General features: G+C 40.5%; 2 protein-coding genes across 3 annotated transcripts; both read right to left on the bottom strand.

Moving 5' to 3' along the window:
• Positions 1–400: 400 nt before the first annotated feature.
• tspeara (thrombospondin-type laminin G domain and EAR repeats a) lies at positions 401–7,767 on the bottom strand. Its single transcript, XM_004540319.2, has 13 exons — positions 7,436–7,767; positions 6,231–6,454; positions 5,391–5,737; positions 4,890–4,980; positions 4,637–4,793; positions 4,411–4,542; positions 4,260–4,330; positions 3,966–4,124; positions 3,677–3,878; positions 3,365–3,597; positions 1,434–1,612; positions 1,208–1,309; positions 401–1,021 (listed from the first exon to the last, which is right to left on the bottom strand). The coding sequence occupies exons 1-13, from the start codon at positions 7,518–7,520 to the stop codon at positions 868–870; spliced, it is 2,136 nt and encodes a 711-aa protein (XP_004540376.2). The 5' UTR covers positions 7,521–7,767; the 3' UTR covers positions 401–867.
• A 1,527-nt stretch (positions 7,768–9,294) lies between these two features.
• On the bottom strand, positions 9,295–13,010 carry sumo3a (small ubiquitin like modifier 3a). 2 transcript variants are annotated; one of them, XM_004540318.3, is made up of 4 exons: positions 12,853–13,010; positions 11,846–11,974; positions 11,684–11,755; positions 9,295–11,545 (listed from the first exon to the last, which is right to left on the bottom strand). In XM_004540318.3, exons 1-4 carry the CDS (start codon positions 12,871–12,873, stop codon positions 11,483–11,485), a joined length of 285 nt encoding a protein of 94 aa, XP_004540375.1. In that variant the 5' UTR covers positions 12,874–13,010; the 3' UTR covers positions 9,295–11,482. The 2 variants fall into 2 exon arrangements, with proteins under 2 accessions (XP_004540375.1, XP_012777779.1); XM_012922325.3 differs by having other exon boundaries at positions 11,684–11,974.
• Between the last annotated feature and the right edge of the window lie 1,104 nt (positions 13,011–14,114).

The raw sequence follows: 14,114 nt of genomic DNA, 5'->3' as shown, positions 1-14,114 counted from the left end.
TAATTAACCAGTTTAATTTCTGCGATTTTATGTAATTTTATGATACAGGTATGGATAAAGCCCACGTTTCATATCTACGTTTTGATTATAGCAAAATAATTTTGTGTAAAAACTACAATTCCGGCAAGTCTATGCTTTGAGGTTAAGCATGTATTATGTGATTTGTAGTCTTTTATAGACCAACATCTTGTGAGTGTCAGAGCTCAATGGGTAATTATTTGTCTAAGGAAAACTGTACCAAATAAATGATTAGCTACAAAAAAAACTTCAATAAATCATCATTCAAATATTAAACATTATCTGTTGGTATAAACAACTCTTATTCCATACATAAACACAATAATTATAGTTTATTTAAATTTCAATAATTTACTATCACTTTTCATATACAATTCATGCAGCCAGAGGCAAAATATAACAACAAACAATACACTTTTCTATTTAAGAAAACATATTACAGTTAGTAAACAAAATAATATTAAATCACAATGCTCTTACAGAGAGAGAGAGTATATAGAAATTTGTATTAAGTTTTGTCACACGATACACACAAATATATATTAAAAACAGACTTTCTTTGGTCCATGTGATTTTTTTTGTCTTAAAATGAGGTACATCAGTGGTTAACATATCACTGTGTGGAGGGTGACTGTATGCAGGGCTGATCACTGCAAAGGTACCCCAGCCAACACCCTGAGGGAATTTCTGAGCAGACAATAATTTAAAAAGTCAATAAAATTTCAATAATTAATGTAACCATTAAATGACCTTTTTAAATGACCTTTTGCAAATTATTTTCATACATGATAGATTGTGTACAATTACACAGATGCAGGACACAAAGCCACACTTTTTTTGTTTGTTTGTCTAGTAGGTTTTCAGCATGAACACTTTGGAGAGCGGTGCCTTGGCACTGGAGTAGATTAAATATGATTCTCCTTTAGCGCTGAAAAATTCCCAGTCACTGCACCCGATCGTTGGCAGCCAATGAACAGGAACGAATCCTTCATATCCCTGCCACCTAAAAGCAAAACAGAAAAGATGAATCCCATTAGTGCAGTATTTCCATCTGCTCTCACGGTAAGATAATAAATCAATATTAGAATTGTGTGTGTGTGATGTTTGAGATGGTTTCAAGGCGGATACCAAAAGGCAATAAGGTGGACTTATTTCACATTGGGAGGGGTGCTGTTGACAAGTTGAATACCTGTAGAGAATGCTGTTGAGAGAGTAGGATTCTCCATTGAAGGAGTTAGCAACAACCAGAAAATATTCCTGCCCAAGGCTGAAGAACTCCCAATCCACTGCACTGGAAAGAAAGAGGAAGGTATGTGGAGATAATGAACAGATAAAATGACAGCAGACGCATCAAGAAAATGTTTCTGAGCGTGTGTACACCTGGTAAGTATTATCTGGTGATTGAACATCTATACCTGTAGGTGACAATGTCCTGGAAGCGGACAAACAGCTGTGCACTCATGTCCAGTTCATAGATAGTGGAGTTAATGGTGTACTGACTCGGTCCATTACCATGGAGTCTGTGTCCATTGGCAACAACCAAAAAAACTCTGCTGTCAATCTGGAACATTTCCCAGTCTGTGGCACAGAACGTCTAAAAGAAACAATCAATAAATCAAATACTTTAGCCTTCAAATGGGAAACTCGTGGCACACAGAAGTTAAGTAAGTTGCATATTGCTGCTGATGAGAAGAGTTCTGCTGCTATTATATTTTACAGTGCTAGATGAAACTGCTGATACATGCAGGATCCAGTTTCAGCCAAAACAGATGGCCTCGCATTTGTGGCTACAATACTTTGGTATACAGAGGAGTTACCCAGACCTTCTGGCTGCAAAACAAGCCCAAATCATCCCTCCTCAACCACTGTGCTTGACAGCTGCTATGAGGTGTTTGTGCTGATAACCTGTGTCTGATTTTGTGCACTATGGTCAGATATCTGCACTTTGGTCTCATCTTTCCAACGGATATTCTTCAAGAGATCTTGTGGTTTGTTCAAATGCGACTTTGCAAACTTAATCCGTGATGCCATGTTATTTTTTAAGAGAAGAGTCTTTCCTAGCAACGTTTCCACTCAAGCCATACTTGTTCAGTCTTTTTCTAGTTGTGCTGTGTCTGAATCAGAAATGTAACTCTTGGGTTGTTTTTTTTTTTATTTCTCTGAACAATGCACAGTCTTGCTCCAATGCTCCAATCTCGGGGTGAACTTGTTGGGACATTCTTTTGACATCCACTGGACAGCTTAAAATATGACTTGGACTTTTCATTTACTTTGTTCCAGGAAATATTATAAGCCATTAAAAATGGCTCACCCCATGATAGATTTATCCAAGCCAGAGTCACGAAGACATTACCTATGGCGCGCCATCCAAAACTGAAGATACTTAAGGAGGCGTGCCGATGCTTTTGGATTTACGACTCTCTATAATTAAAGCATATGCCAATAAACAAAAAAAGCAAAGCTATATGGTCCACCTTTTCTCTGAAGACATGTCAAGCCTTTCATCAGTTTGTAGATAGATGGTTCATTAAATGTGAGCATTTTCAGAGTGAACTTGTCCTTCTTTTAATTCAACGTAAATGAAAGATCTGGATAGGTGAGATCCAAATTGATAATATTAAATGTAGCCAATGGGCTAAAATTATTTTGAGCTAACAGACTCACTTTGCCTCTGTGAAATCAAAGAGCCAACATGACTAAAAGTATGTGATAAATATGTTTTCTGCCCCATTTTCTTTATTATTTCAGTTAATTAATTACCAGCAGCCCTGAGGTGTTCATGTACATCCTCACATCTCGCATGGGGCGTCCCCCTTAATTACACAATTCCTCCTGTTTTCTCTCGAGACTATTAATGTGTCAACACTCTCACATCAGATGTGGTTTGATTCAAATATACCATTCACTATCAGTAACACGTCAAAGCACCGTTATCGCTCAAGCAAATCATAGCAAACCACATACTCTATTTTTTAAGGTAGTTTTTCATAATCATCAGATACAGATCTCATCAGGAGAAACCAAAGCCCAAATGGTCAGAAGATGACTTCCTGCCATGGAGTGGAAACCATGCCGTCCTCAAACCCACTCAGAGTTTTGAGGGGTTTGTAGCGAAGCAGCAAACAGCTGATAGGAAAATATTTTTAGTCTATTTGAGCTACTTTCAGTGCGCCCCAGGGTGGCTGTGGCTACAATGTAGCTTGCCATCACCAGTGTGTGAATGTGTGTTTGAATGGGTAGATGACTGGTTGTGTAGAGTGCTTTGGGGTCCTTAGGGACTAGTAAAAGCGCTATATAAATGCAGCCCATTTACCATTTACCATTTTACATTATTCTTATCACAAACCTTAATTTTCTGGAACACCTGGAAGTTTCCATTCACCCAAACGTAGATGACGGAGTCTAAAGAAGTGGTCACGCCATCAAAAGCATTGGCGACCACCAGGAAATAGTAAGGTCCGACAGTGAAGAACTCCCAGTCGTACGCCCCTGAAGTCTGGAGCATCTGGTGGACCTCAAAAGACTTTGATAATCTGTTCCACCTGTATATCACACTGTCTATAGTGTGATTCTTGTCACCTAAAAGCCAAACAAGCAAAAGATGCCATGCCAGACACTGTGGAAGTTAACGGGTAGTATAGGTATATATTTATATTACCTTGTCTATGATTAGCGACAGCAAGATATGTATGTCCATCTATATTAAATGCCTCCCAGTCTCGGGCACAGTGCGTCTGCAGAGTCTGGAACTGCACAAATCTTTTTCTCCTTTTGCTCCACTTGTAAATCACAGAAAAGTCCGCCTGTGAGTCTTTGTTAAATCGCCTGTCTCCCCCAGAATTAGACACCACCAGATATATCTACATTAAAAACAACAAAAGAGAAAGAGTATAGGTTTAAAGCTTTTAGTAGGATTAAAGTGTGATTTTTCCACTAACTTGTCACACCTTATTGCCCATGCTGAAATGCCTCCAAGCCAGGGCTCCGTTGGTGCTGATATTCTGATAGAGTTGGAAACCTGTTTTAGTCCAGAGATACACAGCAGAGCCAGATGCCGACCGATGAGCCATAGCAGCCATCAGACCCATACCAGGTACCTGGAACAGCTGGAGATTGGATTTTTTTTTCACAGCGGGTTTATGTACAGGAAATCCCAAATGAAAGTGAAACAAAAGTATCAGACAATAAAGTATCAGACAATAAGACCTAAGTAAGTTTCACAGCAAATGGTGGATAAATACCTCTATGTCGTGGGTCTCTGAGCTGGTGGTGAGCACCTGATGTTCCAGCACATAGTCCAGCCTTTTGCGATCTGTGTTAATGAAAATGAATGGTTTATGTGATTTTATTTCATAGAAACAAGAACAGAAACAGTGGTAGTTGGAGTCTCACCTTCTAACACAGTGATCCAAACTGTACCGTCACAGAGGTAGAGGCCCTTTTTGAGGGGATTAAACCACAGCTGGCCCTGTAGCTGCTCCGAGCATGATTTCTCCAAGCCCACAGACACTCTAGCTTCAGTTTCTGACGTATTAAAAACCAGAAAGCAATCAAAGAGGCAAGCAAACATGCAATGTCTTATTTATACTGAGTAAAAATACATGCATATGCAAATTACCATAGGTATTCCCATGTCTATCATCTTCTGCTCCTGTGGCTGGCAGGTCTAAAAACAGTGGTGGTACTGACAGAGCTGCTAGCTGGAGGTCAGAAGAGGGGCAGATCTGATGGGTAGCATCTGAACCTGGCACCAAAACCAGCTGTCGCAGTAGACCCTGGATATGTGGTCACAGAAGAGGTAATCATTTCCGAGTTCATGGCATATCCTTTACAAATCTTATTATAGTCTGAAATAAAGAAAGGCATCTTACTGAAAACAAGCCCTTCCACAGCCCCCGACTACCAATGTGGAATCTGGATCCCTGAATGTTGAGGTCTGAAGGGAAAGGCCTGGAGGGAATGCTGTTTGCCATAAAAGATATACATAATTATTTCTAATAGGTGGAGTAAGTTGTTTTTCTTCTGTAAATGAACTAAATTCTCTATAATTAAAGTAGTTCACTCTGTTCTTCTCATTCTAGGACTCAGTGTGAGACATGAACTGTATTACATGTACAAGTGCTGTGTGGGTGTTGATATTCCTCCTTTCGGCGTGCCAGAGGGAATTTCCACTAAAAAACCATCTATCACACACTGTCAGGCTACTGTGATATGGCTGCAGGGCATACGCAGATTTTGAGCAGGACCATTTTATTGTGGTGAAGGATCTACTGCGCCTCAAGGCAAAATCGGAGGGAACAGAGTAAAGTGGGAAACAGACGTATCCACCCAGAGAACAGAGAAGAGAAAGAGGGGAGAGAAACTGAGCTTACATTTCCACTGGTGAGCTGCAATCCACTGTGAGCTTCACGTGATGACTACCAATGGCTAAAACAAGAGTGTGCCACTGGCTGTCAGCCAGCTGGGTGCCTCGAAACACCCAGTGCTCTACAACCCCTCTGTGACCTTTATAAAGGAAGTGCAGACGCTTTCCCGAGAATTTAAGTCCAAGAATGAGGCGCCCATCACTTTTGACTCTTGTCTTCTGACTGTGTTGCTCTTCTCCGGTGATACTTGACTCTTTATTGCTTTTCAAGCTGCTGCCTCCATCATTCTCCTCTTTGTTCTGATCCACTGGTCGTCCTTTCGGCCCCATCAGAGAAAACACATATTCATTCCCCTGTTTGGAAAAACAAGAAGGAAGCCCAGACACACTGAATTTGGCAGCGGACGATGCTAACAAAGTGCATACGCTTTTTAATCAAGAATGGAGTTTTTTAGGTGATGGGTAATGAACTATGTTGCAATTTGAAACACTAAATTGCACTAGAAGAACAGACTTGCATGTAAGTTTAATTGCAAATAAATCAATAGGCAGTAAATATGAGCAATACCGACATCTGTGTCAAGTTTAGCAGCGTATGCATTCATCTTTCTGTCAGGGTTAATATGGCACTGTAACAGGAATTTCTGTCAAATCTATTCTGTGTTTTGGGTTTGCAGAGACACAGTCTTTCTATTTATGTAACACACAACATCTCCTCAAGCAAAGCAGGGTGGAGTGGTGGCATCTATTATTTTACTTAAGTAATCAACTGTTATTACTTGCAACATATTCCTATTTTCACACCCCTGCAGTCATTAGTACCGAGGCGTTTCAGTCAGATGCTCACCTTGGGTGCACTGTCGGAGACTTTTAATGTCAGAACGATGGAGAATTCCTTGGGGAAGAGGTCACAGTTCACCAGAATCTGGGAGGAGGGAAAGCTCAGTGCGGTATCAGGGCTTGAGAAATGAATCCCCCTCACCCCACCGGCCTGCTTCATGTGCACCCCCGGCACAAGTTTGGATGGGTCCCTCTCAAGGACAAAAGATAGAAGATCCAGGGGAAGCGAACCTGAACAAAATATGCAAATAAAGACTATGGCAGTGAGTTTTATGGCCAAACTTTAAACTTCCTCGTGTTGCGAAAGTAACACTGCAGAATTCCTGGGATGATTAATGGGTTAGAAAAGAATAAAAGCTGAAAGTTTTTAAAGTGGATTTAAACAAAATCGCTCTCAGGCTGCAGTAGAAGTAATCTATTCACCGTACTTCACACTTTCACTCAACTTCAGTACATTAGAATAATTTAATAACTTTAGGTTTTGCAATGAAAAGTGTGATTTGATGCTTTATTGTAAAAAAAAAAAAAAGAAGAAAGAAAAATACCTAAGAGCATATAAAGTTTGAGCTGAAATGATTAGTGCACCAGCAGGATTACTTACTCTATATACCTTAAGTGCTGAGTGTGGTAGAGCATCTTCAAAACCAGAGGTTTGTTTTAAAGGGACACGAGTCAAAAAGGTCAGGATCCACAGGAAACTAATAAATTCCTCAATGTCCCAGTACTACTGCCACCACCACACCCTGGAGTGTGAGAAACAGCCCTAGGTAGTGGTGGGGTTTTATGAGACTTCAGTGGGTTTGTTATTTAATTATTTTTTTTAAAAAGATACTCTTTCCTAAGCAACGATAACAGAAAAATAATAATACTCCCACACTGATGAGACATCACGTAAACATGCGCTGTGTACGTCCTAATATTTCAATGTGTACGGGATTGTTGTGGAATCCCAACCACACCCAATGTCTGTACTTGTTTATGGATGTTCATTTAGGTTAAAGTGGCATGCACGTCCACACAGAGAAGCACTCCTACTGTACTGTAGGCAGATGCAGACAGCTGGAATTACCAAAAAGTATTTTAGCTAGAGGGGCTTCCTGGGTTTTAGATGAAACAGTAAGCCATTCGCTGTATAATAATTAACTAAACATTACATGTGCTGAACTCAGCTGAGACTGGAAGAGATAAAATAGAATAAAAATTGAATAATACCTGTACATTGCCTCCATGTTTCTGTGGCTGTCTCAGTTACTCTTAACCCCAGGAGAAGGAACGGCATAAATATCAGCGTTGACATTGCAGAAAATCGGTTTGTTTCAGTTTCCAGTTGGTAGGAATGTCTCCATACTGAAGGTATTTCTTTGCCTATCCTAAATGACAACACACACCAGAAAGCTGTGTACACTTCATATTGAGCCTGCTAAGAATTCCAGCTCCAAACAAAAAAATGTCTATGAAGAAATTCGGGTGACAATCATTAAAGTCACACTGGTAACCTAAGATTGATGTCAGGAGTAGGAAGTCCCAGAGCATCCGCGCTTGGAGAGATCCATTCATAAGTGTGGAAAAACCTGCACCTGCAGCTCCTTTTAAACTCCGGACTCATGCAAATCACTAAGCACCCTGTCAGTCATCCGCACTCAACCACAAATCTGATGACACAGACCTGCCAGAGGGGTGAGCTGCACCACTTTGTTAATGTATACGTGTACGCTCACAGACAAGCAGACAGGCACAATATCTGAATGTGATCACATGAAAAATGATTGATTAAAGGGCTTTTTTTATTGTTATTATTAAAAGGCAATCAAAAGAAAACAACAACACTTGCACGAGCTTTGGTCAAGCAGTGCATCCAAGCCGAGCTTTTACTATATTAGTTGTGATCGCACTTTAGTGTATGTTCAGGACATCTAGATGCTTCCTGAAAGCTCTGCAAGTATTGAAAAAGTAATTATGTTTCAAGATAGTAAAGCTAAATAGTATGCTGAACCACATATATGTTTTGAATTAGCAAAATAGTATTAACATAAGCAAAGACTGTAATGGAGAAAGTACTAAGAGCAGCTTGGTCAGATAGTTTTTGCAATTAATACATATTTGCATGTATGTCAACCTGGGTGGGCCAAGTCAGTCACAGTGGAGTACCTGAAAGTGTACAGTCTCCTACAGAGGATGTTCAGTGCCACTCAAACTCGACATTCATTGATTTCCTCAAGTCTGTTTAATCTTATTTTGATGGTCACCAGGTGCTCATGAGGAACAGCGGCATGTCTGCTTGTGTCAGATCTCTCAGAACCATCCGGCACATTTACAAGGCAAATGACACAGTCTTTCTTCTTCCACCCACATTAAGATTATGGACGCCACAAATATCAAGGATGCAAAATACATACCAGTATATTTTCCTTTACCCATTCATCAATCTCTCTTACTGCCAGGAACAGCAGTTACACCCCTGAACCCGTTTAGATGAAGAAAAGCAGATGCAGATTGTCCACCGGTCCCTGATTTTCCTTATTCCTGGTTTGACTCATCGGCCGCTATGATTAATCTTATCACTGTTCCGGTTATACTGAATGCAAGTATTCACACAGACTATCAGATGAGATGCCACGTTCTAAATTTGGACCTGGGTAATAAAGACGATGGTGAAGTTTTAGATGATAATCAGTGTTTGTCCTTTTTTAACTCATTTATCTAAATTTAGTCATCTTTTGTCTACTACATGAAGAAGTGTGCTTGAGGACCACTTCAGAACCTCATTTTCTGAAACACACTTCAGCTAAGTTTACGGTTTTTCCCACTACTTTCATGTTTTTATGAAAGCAAAGCTTTAGCAAACCCAAGACATGGTATTGGTATGGACCAGTGGTGCCACCTAATGGTTACTTTTGCACATTAGAAAACAGGTTTTCGGTGCTTTTGGATCCTTAGCTCCCATCTGTGTGCATCTGGGTACCCAAATTTTACCCCTCCCTTCCCTGGAGACAGAAAAGGGGCTTTAAGTTATGTTCTTTAAAACAAACAGATTAGCTGGTCAAACACAAAAACAAAAACTTGACATCAAATCTGAGTACCAAACTATATTTATTGTATACAGTAGTAAAAGACCACAAATAATGTACAAATCAGTAGAGAAAACATAACATGACAAGACCTGGTCCCCGTTCTTCGTACTTTACAGTTTAGCTCAGCTGACCTTTGTCCAGCTCACTGGGTTCTTGAAATGCGAGCGGAAGGCTGCTTGTTGGCATCGTAAAGTGTGCTCTTACTTTGTGTGACGAAAGCTGGAATCATGATTGCTGACTGGCTTGTGCAGATGCATGTCGCACAAACACTCAACATTTCTCTGTGCAATACAATACTGACAGATGCTTACTGATGGCTGTGCAAGGAAATAAGGTTTCATTTCTCAGTACTGGCACCAACTCTTAACTATTCATATAAAAGATGAAAAACATTTACTGTAGTAGCTGAAAGTGTTCAGACAGTTTTTAAAGCACGTATTAAAACCTACATTTCATTTGTTGCAGTGTGTTTTTAACTTTGAAAGGTGCAACCTTTTCTAATAACTTGAATCCAACTAACTTCAAAAAAGCTGGGTTTTTCTTTTCAGGATTTGAGCTTAATGAACCGTGGCTGAACTGGGGGGAGGAAAGGGGGAAAAAAGAAATCCTAGCTCATTTCAGACTATTTACATTCAAAGATAATTTGGTTACCCACATACGAAGAACGGGGCCCTGTAGGTACAGAACACTTGTCTCCCAAACTCCAATGGCTGACCTCCTGATATGAAACGAACTGCATGCTTCACTCTCCAGAATGTAAAAATAGTGAAAGACGCTCATCACCACTTGAAAGACTGCCACTGTAACAACACACAAGCAGACAGCATCTCAGCAGCTGGCACAGTAGTGAAAAGTGTCATTGGTGTCTTTTAGCAAAGACAGTCCAACTTTTGCTGGATACCCTTGCTCAAACTTGAACCTGCTCCTCTTCAAAGCACATCTAAAACTCAGTGTTCCCGTTGGCCTACTTGTGCTAGGGCAATACAGGGGATGAGACACCTGACCTAAAAAAAAAAAAAACATTCAGGAACCTTTCAGTTATTCCCACTCACAGTCCACCCTCTACAACAAGCAGACCTGCTTTTGAGATCATCACAAGGACCGGTCACTAGCCCACTTTGGAAAAAAACAGAACCAAAAAGAAAAATGTTATGTATTTTGCACCAAGAGATTCTTTACACAATCAAACGCCCACCAGCTTACACCGTGGATGCACTTCTGTGATATAGATGAATTCTTTCCCCTGAAACAAGCATTTCTGCATAAGCATATATCCATCTGTACCGCAGACACCCACAGTCACTCACTGAGTAGCCATCTAAGAGGAAGCAAACACTGATGCAATATAAATGCCTTTAAATGTGACAGTTTTCACCTTGAAGTTGGCTTTTTAAAGAGAAGCACGTCAAATATGAAGCAGACGTTCTGTTTTTGGAGTATTGGTCCAAGTCCCACAACATTTATCTAACACCCATTCTGATACTGCTGTACAGGAGGGGGAAAAAATGTCGACCATATGCCCCATGGGTGTTAATGTTTAAAATAACAGACGAAAAAACTAAAATTAACATTTACAAAAGAAAAGAAACATTGCAGAAGCACCTAAAATGCAAAGAATTAAAATTCATTTAACAAAACAAAAACAAACAAAACGAGTCACCATTCAGACAACAAACACACAGAAAAGCAATGTGAAATGGGAAGCATGTGTGTATTATGTTCAGATAGTGCTTCCACTTCAAACCATTTTTATGCCCACTGACAGTGACCCCTGGACAAAACACTTGCAGAGCCTCGCATTCAACCCTGATGGATGAAAACAGTGACAAACTACTGGATACTAAGCTTTCACTGCACAGTGAACCAAAAGCAGTGACAAACCAGGAACAGCTGTGATGAGTTGTTGGTCCAATCACAGCCAGCGGTGCCAGAAGGAAATCTGTGTCCTGATTGGCCAGCAGAGAGACTGTTGACACACAAAAGTTCAGTCCTGACTGAGACAGCACATAAACAGCCAACGAGGCCCCCCGCCAACACCTGACGAAAACCATGACAGACATCTTTAAACTGAAAGAATAATAATAATAATAATAATAATAATAATATGAGGGGAGTGGTGGGGAAGGGATGGACAGTGAGATGGTTGAGGGCGTTGTCTGAGGGTGGCCGTCAATGAGGTGGGTAGGGCTTAGCAATGGCCGCCTGTCTGCTGCTGGAAAACATCTATGGTGTCTTCATCTTCCATTTCCAGCTGAGAAAAAGATGTTCCATATATTAATTATTTTACAGTATTGCAAACATATTCAATTTATTTAGGGGACAAGTGCGCTGTAATCTTAAAGAAACTGAATGTGTTTCAATAATGGTTACAAGTGCATAATAATCATACCTGTGCAGGCGTATCCGTCTCATTGATCGGCTGGCCATCAAACCTGAACCTGATCTGCCTTATTGAGAGACCCTGCAGATGAAGATGCCGCCTTTCCGTTAAAAGAACAGCAAAGTTAAGTGTGCATGTAATCATGCTGCTTAAGAACTTACAGCAGCTTACCTGTCGTTCACAGTATGCCTTCATTAGTTTACTGAGAGGTGTGTGCCTTTTTATTTTAAACTGAACCACCGACCCATCCTGCCCTGCAACCTTGAGGTTGATGTGGTCATTCTCAGTCTTTACTCCTTCCTGTAGAAACACAATGGTTTAACACTTGATAAACAAATGGATTAGCAACCACAGTAATGCATAGTACGTATACGTTTTCTTTAAAGCGACATCCACAATACTGTTAGCCTTGCTAGCTCAGACATACAGAAAGTAAACTAATAGGCATATAATCCCACAATTTTAACAGCCGTGTCACAAAACACAGATGTGACTTGTGTTGAATTACTGCCATACTATTCAGTTGATGCTTTGATTAAAACAAAACGTACATTGGAGCTCAATAACACAGACATGCTACCATATGCGTTCACACAAGGCACTCACAGGCGCTAACGTTAGCATCATTAGCTCCGGGCTAGGCTCAGAACCACTGGCGAGTTTAGCTACCGGCTAACGCTGCTAGCAGTTTTGTTATGAAGTATTGTGGTACAACAAGCAGCACAACGAAAAAATTAAAACAAATAAAATAAAAACTACCAGAATACCATAGTCACATCAGTTTTTAAGGCGGTGCGTCACCTCCATTTGCGCTCTTCTGCCACTGCTGCAGTTGCGGCATTTGCGGCGTTGCGGACATAGCGTGGTCCCGTTTCGACAAAGAAAAAAATCCGCAAATAACAATCATGGTGTAATTGACATTCCTGCTCCCAACCTTTTAGACCCCAATTAGCGGGACAACATCCCTCCCAAACTCACCTACAGTGAGCTGTGTGAGCGCATATAGACGCACATATGAATGTGCGGGTACTCATTCATTTGCGAAACAAACACTGCGCCGATTTAGAGAAACGTGCAAACCAGGCCATTTTTAGATTGCACATATAAGCGACGGTTTCGCAGGAGCTCGCCTCAGCCATCATAACAAGCAAGCAGTTATATAAACCTCTATATATTACCTTTGGCTTTTCCTCTGACATCTCGGCAGGATTTCGCGTTGCAGTTTACAGAATAATCTGCTAGTTCGGCTTTATTTGTCTTTCTGCCGCCTTCTGTCCTCTCCTCTGCCCTGCTAACGGGTGCGCGCTTCAGACCGTTGCTGCAAATAAGCCATTGGCCCTTAAAACACCACGTGGTTGCCAAATCGCGGGAGCGCGCGTCTATGCAAAAAAAACTCGATCACGCGAGGAATCTATATGAAAATCTCTTATTGTGCGCACAAATTAAACCAAATAACGAGCCACCTGTAAGTGGTAGCTATTGAAGTTCTGTAGTTTAATTTCCATTCATTTAAAATGTTTTGTTTCCATCTTAGTTTAGTTTAGACCAGACTTCAGAATTGGTTAAGCTCTTTAATGTTTAAATATCCTAGTGTATTATTATTGTCATTTTTAATAATACTTTGACTCTTTTAATTTAATTATATGTTTTAAGAAGTTCAGAAATACAGTAGTGGTCAGAAGTTCTTATACACTCATTATGGGCATGAAAGTCATGATAATTTCGGGCTTTTAATAATTTCTTTGAACTGTTCTTTTTCCAGTCAGGAATGATTAATTTACAGTATGCATCAATCTGATGCACAGCTTTGAATTTATTTGGGATTTTCTTCAATCCACACAGGGTCAAAAGCAGAAATACAGACTCAAATATAGACATCAAATCACTTAATTCCCTTAATAAGTGCTATTCAATGTTCTACAATATCTATCAGTTTAACAAGGTGAAGGCCTGTTTACTTTTTGTTAGTGATCATGTTTGAATGCAACTGGTAGTTTCTTCTTTCCAAAAGGTGAGCAGACATCATATTAAACCCTATGGATTAAGAATGTAACTTGTGTTCATATGTGTGAAGGCAGCAAGTGAAGACTATTAGCAATATAGTGTATACACTTGAGCCTGTATGTGTACTTTTGACACTGCGTGGATTAGATAAAATCCAAAATAATACTGATGATGCCATAGCCCTGACACTACACACTGCCCTGTCACACCTGGAGAAGAGAGACACGTATGTGAGAATGCTGTTTGTAGATTACAGCTCAGCATTCAATACCATCGTTCCCTCGAAGCTGGACAGGAAACTGCAGGATCTAGGACTGAGCAGCTCCCTCTGCAGCTGGATCCTTAGCTTCCTGTCTGACAGACGCCAAGTGGTCAGACTGGGCAGCATCACCTCATCCCCCATCACACTGAACACTGGTGCTCCACAGGGGTGTGT

This window comes from Maylandia zebra, linkage group LG19 (assembly GCF_041146795.1).
Source record: "Maylandia zebra isolate NMK-2024a linkage group LG19, Mzebra_GT3a, whole genome shotgun sequence".
Taxonomy (NCBI): domain Eukaryota; kingdom Metazoa; phylum Chordata; class Actinopteri; order Cichliformes; family Cichlidae; genus Maylandia; species Maylandia zebra.
This window is presented reverse-complemented; position numbering and strand designations above follow the sequence as displayed.

What these genes read in the sequence shown, in the direction of transcription:
- tspeara (XM_004540319.2), bottom strand. Translation starts at nt 7,520, where the DNA reads ATGTCAACGCTGATATTTATGCCGTTCCTTCTCCTGGGGTTAAGAGTA. An exon ending in TAGACATGGGAATACCTATG is followed by an intron (nt 4,543 to 4,636) that starts GTAATTTGCATA and finishes TTAATACGTCAG; the next exon opens with AAACTGAAGCTAGAGTGTCT. An exon ending in ATTTCAGCATGGGCAATAAG is followed by an intron (nt 3,879 to 3,965) that starts GTGTGACAAGTT and finishes TTTTTAATGTAG; the next exon opens with ATATATCTGGTGGTGTCTAA.
- sumo3a (XM_012922325.3), bottom strand. Translation starts at nt 12,873, where the DNA reads ATGTCAGAGGAAAAGCCAAAG. An exon ending in TGTCAGAGGAAAAGCCAAAG is followed by an intron (nt 11,975 to 12,852) that starts GTAATATATAGA and finishes GTGTTTCTACAG; the next exon opens with GAAGGAGTAAAGACTGAGAA. An exon ending in AGACGGATACGCCTGCACAG is followed by an intron (nt 11,546 to 11,683) that starts GTATGATTATTA and finishes TCTTTTTCTCAG; the next exon opens with CTGGAAATGGAAGATGAAGA.